We start from the raw sequence: 23,337 nt of genomic DNA, 5'->3' as shown, positions 1-23,337 counted from the left end.
TCAATTTCCGCCATATTAGGTTTTCTGAAAAAAATCACAGGCCACAAATTTTGTCCAATCTTCACCAGAAAATGTTGAGACCAAGCCGCACAAAAGTTATGAGATGAATTTTTGATTTTCAAAAGCATTCGTCCATTGCTGCCAATCAAAATCAGCTGAAAAGTCGCCAAACAGGAAGTGAGCTAGGAGGTACTGTAAAAAGCACAATTTGTCTTTGCTAGTAATTGTTGATGTATTTTACTTAAAATAATTATTCTTATGTATGCTGATACCTTGGTGAATCCCGAAGTTGAGACAACCTGATATCTCAACTTATTTAATGTGGCTGCCATATTAGACTTGATAAAAACATTTCAACACCAACATATTTCATCCAATCTTCACCATGGTACGGATAATCTTCAGACCAACCCTCAAAAAAGTTCTCTGATGCATTTTTGATTTTCAAAAATATTCACCCATTACAGCCAAATCAAAGGCAAATGACCTAAACAGGATGTGAGCTCATATCTGTTACACCCAATCTTCGGTCAATTGTCATAAAACTTGCTATCAGTGCTTACAGCCACACTTTTAACATGAACCGATCAAGTTGCCATGGCGACCCTGCCCTGCCGGACTGCTTGGCCCCCTTCAACCCTGCTTGCAGGTTTAATATTTACATCTTTTTTTTAAGGAGAAGAGAATGTCCATTCTCCTTAGGTACATTTCCCTTTATTCAGACAGGGGAAAAACAAACTGCTACAGACATGAAAATAAATGAGGGTTACAAGGTCATGTTGTCTGTCTATTATAGTAGAAACCCTGTTGAACAAAAACATCAAAAATTAACAACTGCCTCTCATAGCAACCTGGTTCCTCTGTGTGAAGGGACACTGGCCAATTAGGCATTCTTATTAAATGGAACAAAACGGATCAACGCTTGGGGAATGTTTAAAAAGCCTGCAGGGTACCCGGTTTTGAGGAAAAGCAACACATTAATTTTATCGTATATTTTTCCAGACGAAGAAGAATGAAAGGCAGCAGCATCGGGGCGCTGCTCGTTCCCGGAGCCTCTCGCTCCACGCCGGCGTTCGCCGTCCCCAGGAGCGAGCCTCAACGCGGCAGACGCTTCTTCTGAAGTGTGCAGCCGCCCCAGATGCTGCTTCTGTTCACTCCGCAGTCAATCATCGGAGCCGCAGTATTCACTGCCCCGAAGAAACAGCGCAACCCAAGCAGCTGGAGCAGGCTGACTACCGGCACCTGATCAACCGAGGCCATAGCTGTTGTGTGATTAGACGGGGAATACGAAGCCGACTATCCCAACACCAGACCAATACACGTACTCACAACACCCATACTCACGCTCCAGTAATGCACACACATTGCTTACTTTCATCTTTTTCTCCCCTTTCCCGTTAGTGTGTGTGTTGTCTATGTATGTCCCTATTCTTCCCTAACTGTTTTATTACAGTTGGTACTGTTGGTATTGAAATAGTTCTGTCTCGGCTATCCCCTTCCCTCACTTTTTTGAATTATGATTCTGAATAAAAATAAAGTTGACCTCCCAAGAGGGTGGTGGTGGGGGAAAAAGAAAAATGGTGTTACTGCAATTTTGCTGCTTTGCTAGTATCTCCAATCTCCTCTAAGCACAAGTGGCACTTTATGGAAAAACTATTAAATTAGTTAAAGAACCTGTTCAACCTCCATTTGTACTCGGCTGAAAAACAGTTGAAAAGAATAAAATACTTTCCAATAAAACAACTGCAAGCAAAAGTTAAGTGAGTCTGTATTTGGGATTATCAGAAACAGCAGCCTGTTAAACCAGTAGCCCCTCAGTGTGTTAAGTTCTGTTCACGTATTGCTTTACATTTTGTTTCTATTTGATCAACACGATAAGAGCACATTCTTCGGTCTCTCTCCATGGAATGCTAATGCTTATGTATTGAAAAGAGGGACAAAGTCCTGCGATGGATTGGCAACCTGTCCAGGGTGTATTCTGCCTCACACCCACTGCATGCTGGGATAGGCTCCAGCCTCCCCCGCATCCCTGTCCAGGAATAATCGGGTTACATAATGGATGGATAGATGGAAGAGGGGTAAATTGATCGCTTAAATAATGAAAGTGCAAGTCACCTCAGAACCGGTGTTCATCTCCCTACACTTTAGGTATTTGAATGTACAAACGGGTGAAACAGACCACTAATTATTGTCAGAAGAGCTTGATGAGTAAATCAGTACTTGAATCCAATAAACTGACAGGTCAGGACAATAGCCTACCAAATTTACATTGCATTAGTACCTGCACCCACAGCAGGTATGAATGTTCAAATGTACACAGAGACAATGGAAGCTAAATAATGCAAGGCTAATTTCAATAAGGCACAGTAGTTTCTTCTACTGTCAGTCGCCAAGTACCACTCTGTTCGGCATGGTTCACATGTCTTTGGCACAGACCATAATATCTGCCAATTTGTGTTGTGGGCCAAGACTGCGGAGGTGGAGGGATCAGTGGGGCAAGGAAAGTAGGATGTGGACGACTTGAAAAATAAATGGAAAGACCTACGGCCTGCTGTTAAAAATAAGTTGGCCAGCCACAAGACATTTGTGGGCGGAACAGGTGGCATGTATGTAACCCATATGTTATATTACAAAATATGCACTTCACAAATGCTTGTGGTTCATAATTATTGGCAAATGTATTCTTTCTTGTATAAATCATTGATTTGGAAAAACACTTGCTCAGTCCTTGGGTAAACAGATATGAGAATAAATGTATAGAACGTTAACCTTTAATTCCATCGATACTCATGAACTCATTAATAGCTTGAACAATTTTGGAACTGAACCATAGGAGTAAAATGTACAGTTTAGTTAATAAGAAATATATAATTCATTAGGCAGCCTTTGTGAAATAAAACCCATTGTTGAACCCACTTGTAATTATGCAACATTCCCTCATGGAGCATATTAGATATTCCGCCATTTTGTGCATAATCTGTACATGGGGAAAAGGTGTTTAAATCAGAGTATAAAAGCCCTTACCTCAGTCTAAAATTGGACACACCTTCAAATTATGCCCCACACATGGATCTACTTCTCACTCATAAGCACCCAAGTCTGAATTTGCTTTAATTCTCAAGGTACACGATTTTGGAATTAAATTGATTTTGCATGCATCTATCTCAAATCTGAATAGGCCTAAGTACCTGGAGCTCTAACCACAATTGGGCAGACATGAATTCCAGATGAGACATGACAGCATCCTACCACTTGGTTGGTTTTCTCAACTCTTACAGTGAATATTCTGCTTCATAAACAGACACTATGAGAAGATGTATGCCATTGTATTGACCTGGACAAAGTATCACCACAAATTGCCGCTATTTCCTAAAAGCTTGGGGTTTTGTCTGGCCCCGAGTCCTCCACAGCGTGATCAGTGCAGCTGCCTCCGATCTTGGTGAAGAAGTCGGCCCTTTTTTAAGTTGTGGTGATACATCACTAGATAAATGTTCTTTCAAGTTCTCGTAGAGTCATTCCTATTCCCAGCACAAGATCTGTGGCTCTAAAACAGACGACTCTGTGTTCCCTGGTCCCACCTTCACAGACCCCAGGACCAAGCAGAGTCAAAGCCTGACCTAACGGAGCACCCCAGCGAGAAAAAAAAACAAAGCCAGCCAGCCAACCAACCATGAGACGTTTTTCCTTCTGAAGGTGACAGGGCACCGAGTGATTGGAGGAGCCGGTAAGATATAACAGTCCATCACAGGCCTGACAAAGCAGCTTTCTAACTGCCCATTCCTCAACAGTCACAGAGGCCGCCATCCCCCAGGTAACGGTGGCCATCTTTGTAATGAAGTCTCAGCTTTGGCTTTACTGTGGGGTTTTTTTTAACCCGACTAGCGCAGAACACACCTCAGAATGACCGGAAGAAAAGCAAGTCATCTTTGCTCTCTGCATTCAGAAGAAAACAAAGCAGTAACCAGACAGCATCTTTAAAAGATCAGCCCCAAACCAGCTTTCTCCTGGAGCATCAGAAGCACTTCTTTTGGCTGTTATGTGCAAATCACATTGGAAAAATCTAGTAAAGTGTTTTATCCTTACAGCACTGTAAAAAAAAATGAATAGAGGGAACATAGGAACATATTTTTGCAGGTACAAAATGTATTAGTGAAAAAAGACAGAGAAGCACTAAGCCAGCTGAACTTTTCATTGAGGCAACAGAGGTAAGGTAATTAGAAGTAAAAACAGACAAACAAGATGTAATAAAGCCATTATACATGGCAAACAGGTGCAATTTGACACAAAACACAAATGACATGCCAGCGAACTGCACAGAAAGGAAGAGATGCGTACACCTGACTCCATCGCGAGTGAACGCTAAACATCCATCAGCGGCTGCAGTCCAGCCCATCCCACAGGGGCATGCTTTATCGCGTTCCCGGCTCAGAACAGTCCTTAACAAAATCAATCTACTGGAAGAGCAATGGCCAGGGTTCACTGTGGGAGTAGACCGGTCCATTACAGTCAAAGTCTGTATGTAGGCAGTGGGCCATATCACCGTGAATCATGGCGAGGAGGTGTGCTGTGGTTCATTTTGAGACCTGATAACTGGGGGTTGGTGTGCAGGAAGGCCTGGGGCATTTTGATATGGAGGCCCAGGCACTGTACTTTGTCTTCTATTTACTACCGTGCGTCATGATAAAAAAATGCTCCATGGGTAGAACAACATAATACTATAATGGGATATTGTATATGGACAGCAGGATGTATACTACAAAGGTAAAATATATATGTTGTGAAAATTAGTATTAGAATTTCAAATAAGAATATACAGGGTTCATTTTGAATAAGAGCATGCTCTCAAACAGTGGCTTCAGAAAGTATTCAGATTCACATTTTCCCATCAATCTACACAAAAACTGAAATCTCTCATTTACATAAGTGTTCAGATCCCTTGGTGTGGCACTCCAAATTGTGGTCAGGTGCATCCTGTTTACTGTAATTATCCTTGAGATGTGTGTACATTTTGATTGGAGTCCACCTGTGGCAAATTTATTTTGATTGGACATAGTTTAGAAAGGCACACACCTGTGTATATAAGATCCCACACACTGCATGTCAGGACAAACACCAAGTCATGAAGTCCAAGGAATTTTCTGTAGATCGCCAAGATAAAATTGGCAAGGCATAGACCAGGGCCAGGGCATAAAACCATTTCTAAAACTTTGAGTGTTCCTAGGAGCAGAGTGGCCTCAATAATTGTGAAATGGAAGATGTTTGGAACCACCAGGAATCTTCCTAGAGTTGGCTGTCCAGCCAAACTGAGTAACCAGGCAAGAAGGGCCTTGGTCAGGGAGGTCAGCAAGAACCCAGCTGTCACCCAAACAGACCTTCGGAAGTCCAAAAGATGGGACGACCATCATAGCAGCACTCCATCATTCAGGCCATAAAGATAGTGTGGCCAGATCAGGGGTGCACAGCAAGGGCCGAACCGCTCCAGGAATTTGTGCCAACTTCTGCTCTTAATTACAGGTGCAGACTGCCAATATATCCTAAAGATTGTACTGTGCTCAAGTACAGGAGAGAACCAACAACATTTCTAGAGCTGGCCCAGCCATAGCCCAGAGTTAAACCCCATAGAGGATCTGCCAGGAAGAATGTGATAAACTGCCCAAATAAAGGTGTGCAAAGCTTGTAGACTTCGCCAAAAGACTCAAAGGTATAATTGCTGCCAAAGGGGCTTCTACAAAGTACTGAATTCTTGTAGAAATGAGAGACTTCAGTTTTTGAGTCAATACATTTGCGGAGTTGCACAGTTTTATGTTAATACATAAGATTTCCAAAAACACTCTCAGTACCTCCTCTCCAACTCCAAAGTTGAATACATGTTCACTTTGTATTTAGGAGTTGAGTGTAGACGAAGAGTGAAGGGGACTGAATACTTTCTGAAGACAATGAAATTTGCTGAAGTTTCTTTGTGTCTTATGAGGTTTGCTGACATTCTTGTAAGAAAGGACACATGAAAGGAAGAGAAGAAAAAGTGTCATTTACCTTCATGTTGTGACATTACATTTGGCATTACAGCAGTCTTGTTGAAGAACGGTGTCAGGTCCTTTCTTTTTGACTGTGGATATGTAATAGCCTGATTCTGTCACAGATGGCACATCTGAAACACGTTCCTGACTCTTTCATTACAGTATTTTCACCTTTGCATCTCCCCCTGAAGCAAATGTATTTTTACTTTCCAGTCCTCTCCTCGTCCAATGTAGTCTCACCTTGGGTATGTAAATATATTTCACACTACAAACAAACAAAGTTTCCTCCAGAGATCAGAAGTACTGATCAGAAGGGGGTACAGCTTTCATTGAGGATAACTGGTAACTTTAAACCATTTCACCTGTGAGTTTTTCCTCATTCGGATTCCGTTGACTCACTGGACTGCGAGAACAACACTTTTCAGCCTCCTCGTTTGTTCTTTCGGCTTCTCGCGCCTTCAGGCAATAAACTCTCCAAAACGCTATTGACCGAGCGCTAAGCAGCCATCCTTCAGACCCTGTTTACTTATCTTAAAACTGTAATAGGACATTTTTATGAGAAAGTGCCAGAAAAGAGGAGGCTGCTAGCACATGAAATACGGCGCTAACTAGACCTATCGCAGTATCTACTGTGGTCACACAGCAGGCCGGGGTGGTGGTGGGTAATGGAGGCGCAGTAGTGGTCAGACCCCGCTGTCTCCCACAGTGTGACCACCCAATCAGAGTGCAGCGAGACCGCTCTACAGGCGCGTGGCACAGGCAGGGGGAAACGGGTCATTCAAACAACCGCTACCTTTCCATACCGATAGTTTGCAGGGGAAAGAAACTGGATTATCAGCGCTGTTTATTTATCAAGAATGTCCCCTCTGTTCAAAGTGCATTTCCCTCCTTATTTCTCCGGCGTACCAGTGGGGCAGTGTCGTTTCCGGCAAGATCTTCCCGGTCGTGTTTGAGGAAGCCATAGACTCAGGGCTGTTCATTAATCTCAGTATGCAAGCTAGACTGTTCTTCCCCAAGGATGACACTGCCCTTCAAAACTCATCTTCCAGGAAGCAGCTGAAAAGAAACTACAAAACCCCAAACCTATTCATCCATGAAGCGCATATAAAGATGGCATCAACGTATAGGCTACATACATAACAGCAAGACATGTCGCTATCAAAAGGAAGCAGTCGTAACATTCATTAGTGTTTGGATTCCAGTCACGTTCGGATTAACGCATCAAAACCCCATTACGGCTAATATAATGCAAGCCAGCTTTATTTTTTGCGTGTACCTATTACCACAGTAGCCTTTATTAGTGACCAAAATGGGTTTTTAATGTAGTAAAATAAAAATAAGTCTTGGTCCAAGCTCTCGCTCTGCGAGGGGAGGGGAGGCCCCTAGCCTCCAGGGATCAGCGAGTTGTTTCATTAAGAGTAACAGGAGGTATGGAGGAGATGGATGTTGTCGGAGGAGGGGAAGGGAACAGGACAGGGAGGTGTCGGGCGGAGGGGGTCGTCTTTGTATTGTGCCGTGGTATTTTTCCGTCACGACTTACCGTTTTGAAAGAATCCAATGAATACATCGGCGGGGAGAGTGGCAGGTCTTCCTGCAGCCGGTCGGTTGGCGGGCGGGAGGCCCTGAGGTTTGGGCGCTTTCCCCGGTGCCCAGCACGCCGCCCTGTGCCGGTACCGGATCCGGTTTCATTAAGGGCCCGGATGTCCCGCCGGGCCGGTGCCGGAGCGGGATTAGACCGCGCCCGCCGCGATGGCTACACCCGCGGAGAAACGCCGGCCCTGTTTATAAAGACGGCGGCGGTTTCTCCCACACCTCCACCCCCCCCTCTCTAACCCGGAGAGGTTTAATACAGACAAACCCGCAGCCCGGTGCCCAAAACGCACGCGGAGGCACTCACAACAGCTCGATAATTCCCCGCGCAGCCGCGTGGAGCGCCAATTAAATGCGCGGGCTGAATTGAGATGAGCCGGACTCGCCGTGCGTTTGGTGCAGTTTCTTTATTCGGGGCTTTCACATACACCATCTCCACAGGAAACGACAACAACAAAGGACATAAAAACACAAAACCAGAATCCAACGTGTTCCGCTTCAACCTCAACCCCGACACGTTGCTTTAAAGTGCATTTCTGATTGAGATGTTCTCTTACATGTTTACAACTCAGGGGACAAGTATCACATTTATAGCGTTTAGAATATTGTACCCATATAGATAATGTATAGTTTGTATAATTATTATTATTTTTTTTACAGTATTGCACAAAATATAAATTAACAACGTCGACACGAGAATGCAGCAGGATTGGTTTGGGTTTTTGAAATGATTGAAGGGATGAAAATGCGTTTCCTCTTGAGAATATTATTAGTTCTGCAGTACAGTAGTATCCAGCCATAATCAGGGGAATAGATGAACATGGACTTCCCAGAGCCCTCCACTCCCCTACGCTTAAAGTGAGCATTTTCTGTACGTACTTTAGCATAGCCAGGTCAGTGTTGTAAATGACAATTTTACCTGCTTAAATAAAGGTTAAATAAATTAAATTAAATAGCGTCAGCCTGGCGCTATAACAGTCAGCTCTCTAGCATGTAGGCCTATAGGGCTAATAGAGCGGATGGGTGGATGGGTGGATACGTGGTCTGAAATGTCCAGAAGGCAAAAGAAAAAACAAGACTCTGGGCGCTTTCCAATCACTTATTTTTCACCTCTCATCTCCTTGTTCTTTGCCTGACCCAAAATTGATTAAAGTCATTTTTAAGGATGCTGTAAAATGTTGAACTGACGTTTGAAGGCTTGCAAGGACATTCCATTTGCCTTAAGTTTTCCCAATTTCCCCATCTTCATTTCCTTGTCTGGCCTCTTTTTGCCCCTCTGATGGGTGGAGACACAGTAGGCACAGGAAAAGGAGCAAGTGAAGGAATAAGGAGGAGAAAAACAAGAGAGTGGAAAGAACCCAGCATTAGATACTTCCTGTGCACCAACAATGTCCCACCAGAACCCTCTCCTTATTGAGCAAATGCTTTTGTTGCTTACAATATCTTCCACAGTAACTGCATACAATACCTCATACACGCCATGTACTGTACACTGCTATGAAAGTAGAAGGTTCCGAGCTCCGAGCAGGGTCACCGCAGCTGCAGGGTGAGTGACAGCTAGGGGGAGGGGCCAGCCTCCACATCACTCCACAGGGTAAAGAGTAGGGGGGGGGGGGTGTAAATAAGGCTCTAATGAGGTAATGAGCATCGAAGCGGCAGACGTTAACGAGGAGAACACATCTCCTGCTGTTTCTAAGCTGCTATTTTCTAAATTGGACCATTCACCATTTCAAGCTTAACTCTTAAATAAGCACCGAGGATGCTAGATGTGTGACTTCTCTGAACTGAGCCAAGATCCAGGCAAGAGGAATGAATCAGAGTGAAAACTCCTTACACAGGTGTGATCTCCTTCCGCAGCACCACTCACTCACTCACTCACTCACTCACTCACTCACTCACTCACTCACTCACTCACTCACTCACTCACTCACTCACTCACTCACTCACTCACTCACTCACTCACTCACTCACTCACTCACTCACTCACTCACTCACTCACTCACTCACTCACTCACTCACTCACACACACAAATGCAGATACACCCATGCAGACAGGGGACGTCCACAGACACAAAAACAGACTCACAGAGACAAGCAGACAGACAGGTGAATTCATTTTCTTAAAAAAATTAACGAGATAAAAAATAAAACAGACGCACACAAGCACACCCACACAAATCCAGGCTTCGTTTGAGGAGGCTGGAGACGGAGACATTCGTAGAGTGCAAGAGCTTCAGGCCTGCGGGCTCATGTGATTACGTTCTTCATTGACCACTCGGGTTAATACGCCGCTGCAAAGCCCCACAGAGCCCTGATTAAATCAAGGCCTTTCTAATTCCACTCCTCCGTCCTCTCCCAAAGCCAGGGGCCTTTACCACTTCCACTTAAAATTCATTTATTTACCTATTTGCAGTGTGTGGGAGCGGTGCTAATGGGGAGAGTTTCCTGAGGAACAAGAGCAAGGCGAAACTTTTCTCACAAACATCGGTTTGCCTCCATAAATCAAAGCGCCGTCGAAGAGAGACTCCGGGTACGGAATCCCCCCGTGCGACAGTCATCGCGGCGGGGAGAGATTTAAGCGAGAGGCGTGATTTCTTCCCCCCGCGTAAGCGAAAGGAAGCCGCGGCTTCGCGCCGTATCCGCGGTGGGCGTGAGCTCGAACCCCCCGAAGATCGAGCCCACGATCGAGCGAGCCTCGCCCAGGGAGGAGGCAACAAAGTAGGAGAGTGGAAGAGATTACAGGAGAGCTGGAGCGGCGTCGGAGAGAGGGAGAGCCTTAGCGCAGAAGTGTTCTTAAGTCCGGCTTTAGGGATTACCACGTGGTGGGTGTCTCCATCTAATCAGCCCGCACCCAGGGAGGCAACGGCCTTCACACCCCCCCCCCTCCCTCGCCGCTAATTAGCGTCGATAACGACTCCGGGTCCCGGCGGAACGGCCCCGCGTCGGGGCCCCCGCTCCGCCCCCTGCTCCGAGTGGCCCCGGGCCCCCGTGTGTGACCGAGGCGGATTTTAGGGCATGTCGGTCACGCCTGGAGGGCTTAACACGCCTGTGAAAGCGGCGGGGGAAGTTAACAGCGCTCGCCGGCCTTTAATGTGCGCGGAGCCCGCTAAGGAGAGAGCGGAATAAACCAGCTGGAGCTCCTGTGACGCTACGTAGCGCCCGTTAGCGCTTCCAGCAAGGTCCCCGCTAAGTTGATGGACCCAGTGGGGGGGCTGTGGCCTTGGGGACCCGGGCATACCAATGTGGCCTGAGGGGAAAGCAGTGCGCTCAAAGCTACGACAGCCCTGATACCCCCCCCCCCCCCTCCCCCAACCTCAACCCTCGCTGCCCTCCCCCACCCCCACCATCTACCTTTGTTGCATAGAACGAAGGCTCTGATAAGACCTTCAGCACAAGAAGAAGAAAAGAAAAAAACCTTCATTAGCAGCCACAGGAGGTCTCAAGGCAAGCGTGTGGCCTTAGGATTCCAGCTCAGTGCGCTCACAGGGGTGTGAATCAACAGGGTGCTGGGCGCTGTTTGAGAGAGAGCAAGGACAACCGCGAACACAAACGCTCCCGAAGAGCTACAGGTTCAACGCGTCAGCCGAACCTGACAAAAAAAAAAAAAAAAAAGACTAAACTGGCACACCTAATGAAGTACCTTTTTCGTGTAAAAATCTTGGGCCGCGGCTCTTATCCGCCTCCTCTGCCGCCCTGCTCCTGCACCTGCCTGCTGTTCCTCCTCACTGCTCCTTCACCAAGCCAAGGACAGAGCAGCGAGGGGGCGGAGGAGGCAAACCGAGGAGCAGCCCAGCTCCGGGCGGGGAGGACGCTGATGTGACACCTCCACCTCCGGGCTCGGTGGTCCCTGCCCTGTGCTCCTCTCTGGTAATAACGGGCGAGTGTGTGGGCACGAGCCCCAGGGGATATTTAAGGCACCGGCCACTTCCTGCACCGGCTCCCTCCCCTCTCTTTCGCTCTCTCTGGATCCACGTGAAGGCGGTGGCCCAGCTCTCGGGCTCAGATGGGCCCCTGGGGAGCCTCCGCTGGAGAACGTTTGGGGGCCAAAGCTACAGAGATGCCGGGTATTAGGAACTACCTGACCCAGTCCAGTATGGGTGCGAAAGGGCTCCCCACTGCCCTGGCCTCCTTGAATCATGAGAACTATAGCACGGAGTGAGAGAGATAAATATTTCAAATATTATAATATTATATAATATTTCTTTTTTTTTTTGTACGCAATATTTGCTTGGGGAAAAGTGTCTAAGTGAAGCGCATTATACAACTTTCCGCACTTTCGAAAAGCTCTTTTAAGACCACCTTTGGGGAGCCGTCGTTCCTCCGAGGCTTTTTTCGACGCGCTTGAACGATGTTGCCAGCGATCGGCTCCCCTCCCGCGACGCGGCTACGCCGAAGATCCGGCGAGGGCCCGCGTGGGCTCCCCGTGAGCACGCGTGACGCAGGCGTGTTCCAGCGCTCACCGCCGCCCAGGAGGAGAGCGCCTCCTTCTGGTTAAACGCGGAACAGCGAGCGAACCCGTTTCCCGTGCTGCCGTTTGGGGTTGAGCGGTGCGCCCGCTGACACGGTTCTCCAGTTACCACGCCGGAGAGTCCCCGTGGTGGGACCGGGGTTGCCTTTGGGCTATTCAACGTGGTGCTCTATGCGGAGGACGCCCACCTGGCGACCGGGAAACAGGTTGGGAGGCTTTCCTGGGAAATGTAAGGGGTTCGCCGCCCGACGCATGGCAACAGACAAGCCGACAGCGTGCTACGCGTCCCCAGCCAGAGACACCATTTTACAGAAATCACGCATTCAGGCATTCGCATTCAGGCACAGTGTTAACTGCCTACGCTACTAAGACAAATAACCCAACGCTCTCCTCCCTTTCCCTCTCCTCTCCAACGCTCTCCCTCTCGTTCAATACGGAAAGCCAGGATGGATAGGGAGGCAATGTTCCTCCTCTGTTTTTGCATTGAACATCGATGCTCCCTGTGGAGGAGATAAAACTGTGTACACTAACAGGCGCTGGGTACTAATTTCTCCTACTCAAACAGGCATCTCGCCCAGATTTATGCTGCTAGCCCTACCCCTGGCTTTGAAAGCGTGTTGTTCTAAGAATCCGATTTTCTACTCAGTTAAGCAATAGATTAAAGACCAAAGAAGAGGTGTTAAGACAGTGTTTCTATCCCGAGCTGGGAGTATTATGGGATGCCCAGGTGGGATGTTGAGGGGGGAGGGTGTTCTGTGGCGTTGTCCATGTGAGAGTCAGTGGATCTTTGGTTTGGGGAGGCGTGAATGGTTGGGGGAGGCGAGCCCTCCGGCTTTGGGCAAAGCGGTCCCGGGGGGCCGGGGCAGGCCGAACAGGGTGGGGCCCCGGGCGGGGCCCGAGGCCTGGGGGCCGGAGCTGAAGCAGGGCAGGCCTCGCGTGGGGGGCGGGAGCTGCCTCTTCTTCAGCAGGGCCACGGGGCCGGCGGAGGGCCGGGCGGGGCCCTCCTGCGTCAGGGTGGGGACGGACACCTTCCTGTGCAGGCGCAGCGACTGCAGGATGCGCGGGCGGCCGCCGTCGCGGTCCCCCTCAGCGCGGGCGTGGGCGGGGTCGGCGGGCGGGGCCGGGGGCTCCGGGGCGCGCATGGAGGCGGCGGATTCGCCGGCGGGCGGTCTGAGGCGTGAGCCGGGGGCGGGGCCTGCGGAGGCATCCAGGCAGGGGCGGGGGCGGGCCCCGGGCTGTCCGTCGGGCCCGGCGTCACTGGGGTCCGCGCTGGAGGGCGTCCTTGCTAGTCTTTCCTGCGGCAGGCGTTCGCTGAGCCTGCAAGGCTGTAGTACTGGAGGCTACAGAGGAAGAGGGACAAGGACAATTCAGCAACTTACCAAATTATTTTCTAACAATTGCTATTTCCCGCAAGTATTAATCACACAATTACACTGCAGGGCAGCGTCACTCAACTCCACATCCTGCGGGCCGCAGTGGCTGCAGGTATCTGCTCCTACCGTGAGCTACGCCAACTGATTTCACTAATTATTTTACCTGTTTGTTTCCGATAAGACAATTAGTGAAACCGGGTGGCGTAGGGAACGGTTGACGCAAATGCCTGCAGACACTCCGGCCCGCGTGGAGCTGATTTCCCACCAGAACAACCGCCCTCCCCTACCCACCATTAGGCAAATTATTATTACTTAAATACTTACCGTAATTACTACAACTACTAGTGCCGTGCTAGGGAAGGGAGGGCTGACTAGGCCGAAGCCTCCCGTCTATTGATGAAGAGGAACAGAGGCGTACGCAGCGCGGGCCAGACGGGCGGGCGTGTTGGCAGTAACTGCACATCTTCAGCTACAGAAAGGTCAGCCGCCGAAAGGGCTAACTCCGGCGCCTTATTAACATTTAACGCTGCTCGTTAGGTGGAAACACACAGGCACATCTCACACCTGGAGCTCCCCGCCGCCCGGCCATCCCCGCACCTGTCAGCTAAGCACACAAAACCCGGGGCGGCTCAAAGAGAATAATTCTGTCTGATAAACCCCCCCCCCCCCCCCCTCCGCTCTTTGTGGGGGCTGAGAGCTGGGCAGGGACTGAGGCGGGCCATTGTGAGAGGAGGTCTTTGATGTGCGGCAGCAGTCTGGTCCGTGATTGGGCGGGAAGGGGGGGGGGACCGTATAACGCGCTCGGAGCTTCCGATTTCTGCCCGATCTTTTAGGGAGACGTGCCGGCCCCTCGCGCGCTACCTGGGAACACGAGCCGAAAGTAAAGACTCGTTTGGGGCACGCGGTGCGCTCGCGGTTCATGATAAACGCACGAAAACAAGCCGCAGTTTAACCGGCACGGAGTCGCTCCGCTGTGGGTGGAGCGCGTTCCTAGCTCTCGCCCCCGGGCCCGTTCGCCGCGCTCGACTGATGCGTTTCCAGGGCTTTGCAAGGCAAAGCCGTGTGTTGTGTTTGGCGCCTGGCTTAAAGATTAGCCCAGATCCCGAGCATGAGCAACTAATGCATGACAGTAATGTGTCTGTGATTCGACAACCCTGGTCCATGACAAACAAGCGTGTGTACACAAGCAGTGCTGGTGGCAGTGGGCTTTAACATCGGCGTGCAGCTCTGGCAGCCTCTGGGCCCGTTACCGCTGCAGACCTGGCGGCCGTGAGGATTCACTGGCCCACAGCACCACCTGCTGGCGGCCACCGGCCACTGCGGCGCCCCTCTCTACCTTCCGAAGGTCTATTATTAATATTATTAATATTATTGGCATTTGGCAGACGCACTTATCCAGAGCGACGTACAGTTGATGAGACTAAGCAGGAGACAATCCCCTGGAGCAATGCAGTGTTAAGGGCCTTGCTCAAGGGCCCAATGGCTGTGCGGATCTTATTGTGGCTACACCGGGATTAGAACCACCGACCATGCGTGTCCCAGTCCTTTACCTTAACCACTACGCTACAGGCCGCCCTACAGGTCTCTCTTCCGCACCCTGTCGACCAGAGACTTCTTCATCGATTGGGTAGAGCGGGGATGGTCTGGGGCTCTCCTTTTAAGACTGTACGCTCTCCGTGTGGAGAACTGACACTGGCTGAGCAGGCTGGTGGAGGAGGGGAGGGGGTCATAGGGCAGAGACGGAGGCCAGACAGGTCTCTCTGTCCTGCCGGGAGGAACCTTTGAAGGTGTGGAGCGAGAAGGGACCGGGGGGGGGGGGGGAGGAGTCGAGATAAAGCGCTGGCCTTTCAGAGCGGCCTCGTGAATAATGTACGGAGACTCGGCGGGATTAGGAAGCCAGGCGACTGCGCTCCGCGGAGACGACCAGAGAGCGTGCGCTCCTGAAAGGCAGCCGGCGTCTCCAGGAGGAAGCGAGGAAGCTCATCCCCGAGAGCCTGACAGCGGCGCTCCCCGCTCCTAAAACCGTCGCCCTCCCTCTCCCGCCGCCCCACCCCTACCATCCCAAACGCAAACACGGTGTCTGCGTGCCGGCAGACTGCTGCATCCCCATCATACCAGATGCTCCAGTAGCACTCAACCGATCCTCCCTTTTCACTTTACTTCCTCTCCTCAAATTGACCCAAAACGCACTTGAATAATGACGACGGTTATCCGCCAGCGCTTTCGAACAAGCGGTCGCCTTTTAAATAATAATTACAGCGCCGATACAGAGGTAAAAGGGGGGGGTGCGGGGGGTTGCACGTGAAAACAATTTTCTCTCCGTCAAGCATGGACAGAGCGCGGAGGAGGAGAGAGACCGGGAACGCCGGAACGGAGTCATTAATATGTGAACTGTATCCCGTCCCCGGGGGAACGCCGGGAAGAGCAGACGGGAAGCGCTAAAGCTCGGAGCGCAGCGCGAGCCGGAGGTGGCGGGAGAATCTCAATGCGACGAACGCGCCCGATATCGCCCGTCTCCTCAGCGCTGATAACATTACGGGAGCTCGCCGTTTCGAACAACGAATAGCGCAGCACAAACTGACGGGTGGTCCTTCCTAGATGCGCTGTAATTTTCTGCCGTCTTCTGGAAATTTCTATGGAGAGCCCCGGCTAGGCTGATTAGCTGGCCGTGATTGTGGTGACCCGCGAACACGCTTTGCCGTTCCGCTGTAATTTGGGACAGTGATTAATGTAGATGGGGGGAAAAAAAATAAGCACTCTAAATACAATTTGCAGGAAAAAACGTTTAGAGTGCTTTTCCTGTGGTAATTACCGGCCCTGCGTAAGGTAGAGGGGTTTGATGCTTGATGTCGGCGTGCGTTTGCCATGTTGTTGTTCTCTAACCGGCACCATCCACAGACATTACAGGAGTGACTCAGGCACACAAACGCATGCACTGCGGCTGTTTGAGTTACACTCCATTAACAGAGGAAAGATGGAGAGAGGAAGGGAGCATTCCTCCATCTGAATTTTAAACAGAGAGAGAGAGAGGGGGAAGGAGAGAAAGAAAGATGGGAAAGTGAGAGGAAGAGAGGGCAAGACTGACAAGGAGCAAGGCAGAGACAGAGGGGCTGAGTGAGAAGTAGATAGAGAGGCAGTAGGGCATAAGGGAGGAATGCAGCAGAAGACATAAGAAGGGAGAGAGAGGGAAGACCAGTGAGGAGAGAGAGGGATGGAGAGATAAGCAGTGAGGAGAGAGAGGGATGAGCAGTGAGAAAAGGGAGAAAGAGGGATGAGCAGAGAGGAAAGAGAGAGAGATGAGGAGAGAGAGAGATGGGCAGAGAGGAAAGAGAGAGAGAGAGATGAGGGGAGAGAGAGGGATGAGCAGAGAGGAAAGGGAGAGAGGAAGAGGGATGGAGGGATGAGCAGTGAGCAGTGAGGAGAGACAGAGAGAGAGAGGGATGAGCAGTGAAGAAAGGGAGAGATAGAGAGATGAGCATTGAGGAACGCTGGTGGACACAGAACACAGAGCACACACTGTAACACCAGCAGACGCCTGTCAGACAGACGGGGGCTCTGACAGAGCGCAGACCCTGCAGACGGGCTGCAGACCCTGCAGACGTCCCAGCCGAGAGCCCGGTTCATGCAGGGGGGCGTCCGGACGGGCATGCGGGTGGGGGGGGTAGGAGGAGGGACTGGGTTTACAGAAATGTGAAACAGTACTGTACCACGCTTTATCACTGAAGTAATGCACTAGTTGCTCCACTCCTTGACCAAGGCATTATGGGAGAGGCAGAGGGAGAGAAAGGAGAAGGAGAAGGAGGTCACACAGAGACAGAGCGCTGGGACAGACTCGGCCAGAGCCTGCCCGTCAGCACCTACCCCTCAACCCAGATATATACCGACAAATACCGACACGCACCCGCAGGAACACACACACACACACACACACACACACACACACACATAAACACGCAAACACACACACACACACACCCCCATACACACGCATACACACACCTACATACACATACACACACACACACACACACACACGTACAGATTCACATACACGCACACACACAAATCATACATAGAGTGGTCAGCAATTAGTTTTCCCTTGAGCAGTGTGCAGGCATTCAAAAACACAAGCAAGTGACAACACTGGCAAATTGGATCAGGAGGCATGCGTGCAAACAGCTGACCCCAGATCAGCCCAGCTGAAAGTGTTCACAGAGAGGACCGCTAATGAATCCTGGCCCCATCCACACGCCTCCCGTGTTCCCTAGAGCAGTCTCCACATGCAGTGTGCATCGCTGCCCCCTACAGGTGAGCTGCCACTGCACGGCAGCACCAAAATTCTTCAAAAAGAAACCCTTCATTTTTGACAACCTTGAATGACGTTACGCCAGTGTCGAGGCTAGCCAGTGTAGCGAATGTGACGAGTTCTAAATAAAATATCCGAGCGCCCTTGAGTGGCAGAAGGACTCAAAATAATGGCCGCCGAACCGCAAACTTGTAACAAGGTTGTGATGAAAAAAAATCCAGCGATTCGTATTCAACCGGCTGCTACTTGCTATGCATAATGCAGTTTCCGCAGGCGAAAAATCCGGGAAGTCACACCTCTCCGGTTGCCCTCTGACGACACCCATCTCCGGAATCCGCCCGGGTGTGTCGGAGACGTCCCCTTCCCGCTCAGCCTAGCGTGCGGGTAGCTTCCCGCGGAAAGAGATGAAAGCGCGCCGTCCTCCGGCAGGAAACGACAGCATTAACACAGCCGATTCCGCGGTGTCCCTACGCACAGCGCTAATGCTAAGCGCTAATGCTAACACTAAAGCCGCCTTCAATTTATGAGGTCTTGCACTCATAAACAGTAAATAATCCAGTGGACATGTTTTTTTTTTTCTGCCCCTAGTCACACCAGATGTGAGAACAAAAAAAAAAAGGAAATTTCTGTAAAGCTTAAACTTGAAAGAATTCAAGAATGGTACGACATGAATCTGTGAAAATCTAATTAAATGGAATACCTGCACGAGGCTCGCCGGACTGAGAGAGGGAGCTGCCCAACAGCAAGTTATTCACTTTCGATTACTCGCTGTCCGCTGCGAACTCAAGCAGCTACGCTACGCTGGTGAAGCGGGGGAGAATGAGGCTGTGAGGCGGACTGGCGTTACCGAGGGCCTAACACAGCACTGCAATCCAGTCAGGAGAGGCTCAAAGCTAAACAAAATCCCTTCTTTTACAGCGCCCTTACGATACTGTGTGCCTTTCACTGAGGGTCTGTACCCTGAATGAAGACTTACAGGTCCTCCCACACTGTATGGCATAATCACCATCATCCACACTGCAAAAAAAAAAAAATCCTGTTTTTGTTGAGACTTAAAACCTTTTTCTTTTTTTTCCCCCCCACTCAAGTAGAAAGTACTGGCTTGTTTTCAGTTACATTTCGCTTGTCAAGTGAAATTGTCTTACCCCATTTGCAAAATCATGAAATGAGTCATACCGTCTCACCTCATTGTCTTTTTGTTTTATTTCGCAAAAAAGTAACATAAATACGATGCTCAATAAATCTAAATACAAGTCTAAATACAAGACACAAACAATTGTGAAGATTGATTTTATGTTTTTATGATACAAGTTAAGAGAACGGAGGTGCTCTCACTGAATGCGTTTTTGGTCATTTCAGTGTTCTGTATACACTGCGCATTTGGGGCATCAGTTATTAAGACCGTTAGCATACCCAAGTACAATAAAATGACCAATTAGTGATTTGTTTTGCACCAGTCATGGTGTGTGTTATTAGCTTTGCGTGCGCAAAAGGTCTTAGTAAAGCTAGCACTAGTGTCTGAACCTCCAGCTGTCCTGGGTTGTTCACTGTGTGGGTGGAGGACATAAATTGTCACCTCCATTTTGTGACACGGAGGGGCAGGACGATTGAGAGCGGTTGTAAAGAGGTGAAAGTGGGTCTGCTGCAGGTGGCACGGTCTACTACAGGGGTCACGCCCTGGCAGAGGGGCGGTGTGGGGGGGGGGGGTGAATGGCCACTGCAAGCTGGGAGCGGGAGGCCAAGGCACTGCCGGTGAAGTTTAACACACCCGCATGTTTCACAACCTCAGGTTCTCTCAGCCAGGGAAACGGCAGGCCCGCTCTCCGTTTGCCGTTGGAAACAAACGCCACGCAAGCTGCGATAATTACTGCTATCGCCATTTCAGCTCCGCCATGGACAGCCATTCACAACGCAGTACTACACTACGGTCCGGGTTGTTCTTTTAATAGTCACGTTAAAAAAGCAAAAGACTTCCAAATGCTTTTTTTAAAAATTGTTAAACGTAAAAAAAACCAGATGTCCCACAGTTAACGAAAAAGAAATGTGCGGCCTTGATTGAGTAGAATCTGAAAAAAAATCAATGAAATCTTTTATTTATTTCCTTGCTGCAGACTGCTGAAAAATAAAAAAAGGCTTCTGTTGGGGTCGTGCTTGAAGTCGGCGTAGCGCTCATAGCGGGTGCTAGGGTGGAGAGAGAGAGACGGGGATGGCGGGGAGAGGAACGAGGGAGGGAGGGAAGGTGAGGCGCGGCATGGCTCTGGTGGAGGGGGCACAGGGGTGGAGTTAGCGACTCACTCTGTCTGTGGCGGCGTGCGCTTGCCCTGGGAGTGCCCTGGTAGGAACCCTGGCAGGGAGAGAGGGAGGGAGCAGGCCACACACCCTGTGCAGAGAGAACAGAGGGGAACAGAGAGGGCGTGACACACGTCCGAATACACCGCCACCCAGCCATGCCCACCCAGGTAGGGCAGAGAGAACTGAGGGGAAGAGAAAGGGCGTGACACATGTCCGAACACACTGCCCCACACAACCCAGGTAGGGGAGAGAGAACAGAGGGGAACACAGAGGGTGTGACACACGTCCAAATACACGGCCACCCCACCCCCAAAGCCCTCCCAGGTAGGGCAGAGAGAACAGAGGGGAACAGAGAGGGCGTGACACACGTCCGAACACACTGCCCTACACAACCCAGTCAGGGCAGAGAGAACAGAGGGGAAGAGAGAGGGAGTGACACACAACCGAGAACACAGCCCAGCCAGTCTGTGTGGAACACAGACCCCGTAATTGAAAGCTCTGCAGTCATCCCAAAGACACGCCTACGATACACCCCAGTTGCACATACACACATGCACGCACACTCCTACACCCCACCACGCAAGAGCCCACATACAAAAACACCAGACGAGAACTGCACACAGACATACTGTCATCCAGCAGAGCTTGAATTCAACTTTTAAAGCTTGCCAACTGTATGGAAGCCCTTTCTGCTGCATTCCCTCAGCCTCTGTGCCAGTTGGAGGACTAACACAAACGAAGCCTCAACCTTTCCAGAAAAAGGACCAGTCAGAGCTTGTGAACCTCTGAGGGAGGATGGGAAATGTAGTCTTTGGGCACACACGGAGCGCCACCTGCAGGGCAAGGACATTATGCGTTTAAATATTGGCGGTTTCCCCCGTTTTTCTGTCGAGGACTTCCTGAGCGCTCGCCCTGGCTCCTCTGCGGGCGGCGACATTGGGGGAAAGGAGCAGACTTTATTCAGAGTGTTTGTGAGTGTGGCGCTCAGCGCTAATAGCCGGCCGTCTGTGAGAAGGCAGTCTGGGAAACAGGGGCTCCAGATTAGGGTGGCATCAGCGAGACGGCAGTGACACTCGCGGGTAATCTCCTGGCGGGGTGTTTTTTCGTTGCCGTTTTAAATTGAGCAGATTTGCGGCGTGAGGAAAAAGGGCCGGGGGCCGTGGGCCCCGGGGCCCCTGGAGACGGCAGGCTATTTCCTGCCGCCCCCTCCCTCGTACCGGCGAGCCGTCGCTGTCGATTCCGCGCGAGGGGTAAAGCAACTTCGACGTCCCCTCTCCGCCACGCAATTACCCCCCCCCCCCCCGCCAAAAACTTCACGGTCACCAGCTACGGCTTCATTTGCAGGGGGGCGGCGGGAAATGAGAGGAAGCTCTGCTCTATCTCGTCTCCCCGAGGGGTCCGTGACGATGACGGGCACTTTGATTGGGCTGTCTCGGGGATGCGCGACTCCTGTTTAGATGCTTTAGAGGTTATCCCAGCTTTGCAGCTGCGTTACTTTCAGAACGCGTCTCCCTCTCCCGCTAATGTCGCCCGTCTCCGCGGAAACCAGTTTCGTCCCGCCGCGTTCGGCCGCCGCAGCGACCGTCGCGATCGTCATCAGCCCGGTAATTTTCCGACTTACGTTTGCTTATCCCTCCCGTCTCTGATGCTGCGTCGAAAAACAGCCCGGCACGCAACCGCAAGCACGTGGAAATCAGAGCTTTGAGAAGTCAAAGTCAAATCATACTGCCCTTCTCAGATCATGTGAGCTATGATGACATCACGCCCTGGGCAACCAGCCAATTAGCATCAGATTTCTAGACGCTGAACGAACCACCTCTCGAAGAAAATTGCGCATTCGTTGGGCCGATCATGCTGATGTTTAATTAACTCTTCTGTCTTTGCAGGCAGCTTGCATTCGGATCTCCATTTATAATGGCTGCCTGAGTGCATTTAAGGCACCGAGCTGTTTCTGGTCGGAAGTCGTGCCTGCGCTTAATTGCCGTTTGCGATTCTGTCGGTTGATTTCGGAATCGATTCGCTCGGGCCTGTGAGAGCACGAACCGTTCAGCCTGTCCACGCGTGGCCTAATGAAGGCCTGAAGGCCAGACTGCACTTTGGCTTACCATTTTTTTTATAAATAACCAAAGACTTTTCCCTTTCGATTTTTACCTTCATTTCTCTCCGAGAGTGACTTAAATTTTTATATCCTTTATCTCGTTCCTCCTGGGGATCTACATCCCCTCTGCTCGGTTCAGACTGGATTTTCATCCATCACCTGAGTTTAGCTAACATGGTTTTACCTCCCTGCCACTGCCGCTGACAGCTGAAGAATGATTTTAGCTTCCCAGGGCAGAGACGGCACCCTCAGAGGGGCTTTTCGAAACTCGGATAACTGTCGGAAGTACCCTATTTTTTAATGTTGGGGCGCAGTGGCGCTTTTCGCGGTCCACGATGGCCGTTGCTGGAATGGGAACGCTCACGTGAGCCCATGACACTGATGCGGGAACACAGAGCAGAAGGTATCAGGAACATAACATGAAAAGGCAATAATCCATCCATGGGGAAGAATGACAAAACAACGACCTCCGGATAATAGTGAGAGAACAGGCCATTCAGCCCAGCAATGCTCGCCTTTCCTACCACTAGGAAGTGTACCTACTGCTTAGTATCTAAAAGCTAATAGTATCTAGCACTTTATCAAGCCTGGTCTTGAAAACCCCCTGCCTCCACTACATGTCCCGACAAGCTCCTCCATACACTGACCACTCAGACTGCTGGTCATCATGCTGACACAAACTGTGTACTGACCGTTGATTCAACTCAACACTCACTGCCTGTACGAGAGAAACCCACAGACCAGCATGCAGGCTTCTACAGGCAGCAGCATGCAGGAGTCTCTGGGGCCTTGTGATGCTGGCATAGGATAAGAACAATGATTCTGGACCTTGCCTTTTACAAGCTTCTTTCCGTCCCGATTCCTGGGCCGTTTCCACTACATAAGAGATGACACTGGCACAGGAGGCAAGAGCCGTCGTCTGGCAGTCGGTGGGTTACCGGTTCGATCCCACCCTGGGTGCGTCTAAGTGTCCCTGAGCAAGACACCTAACCCCCAATTGCTCCTGAAAAGCTGGTTGGTGCCTTGCATGGCAGCCAGTCACCATTGGTGTGTGAATGAGAAGCATCAATTGTACAGCGCTTTGGATAAAGGCGTTGGATATAAATTCCAACCATTTAGCATAATGTGCAGCAGTTTTTGACCATCTTCTTTGAGACCACATCTACAGCGTTTCGGTATCTGCAATAGGCCGA

General features: G+C 50.2%; 1 protein-coding gene across 3 annotated transcripts in view; it reads right to left on the bottom strand.

The window, feature by feature from the left end:
* Positions 1–10,953: 10,953 nt before the first annotated feature.
* Positions 10,954–23,337, bottom strand: part of LOC133121807 (serine-rich coiled-coil domain-containing protein 2-like) — a 77,734-nt gene continuing 65,350 nt past the window's right edge. For 2 of the 3 annotated variants that reach the window (XM_061231293.1, XM_061231294.1), the window contains exon 11: positions 10,954–13,415. In XM_061231293.1, coding sequence (XP_061087277.1) covers positions 12,852–13,415 — 564 coding nt within the window. In that variant the 3' untranslated portion in view covers positions 10,954–12,851. Of the gene's footprint in view, positions 13,416–17,155; positions 17,196–20,049; positions 20,135–23,337 lie in introns of all 3 variants that reach the window. The other variant, XM_061231295.1, reaches the window with a different exon arrangement.

This window comes from Conger conger, chromosome 2, assembly GCF_963514075.1.
Source record: "Conger conger chromosome 2, fConCon1.1, whole genome shotgun sequence".
NCBI classification, from domain to species: domain Eukaryota; kingdom Metazoa; phylum Chordata; class Actinopteri; order Anguilliformes; family Congridae; genus Conger; species Conger conger.
This window is presented reverse-complemented; position numbering and strand designations above follow the sequence as displayed.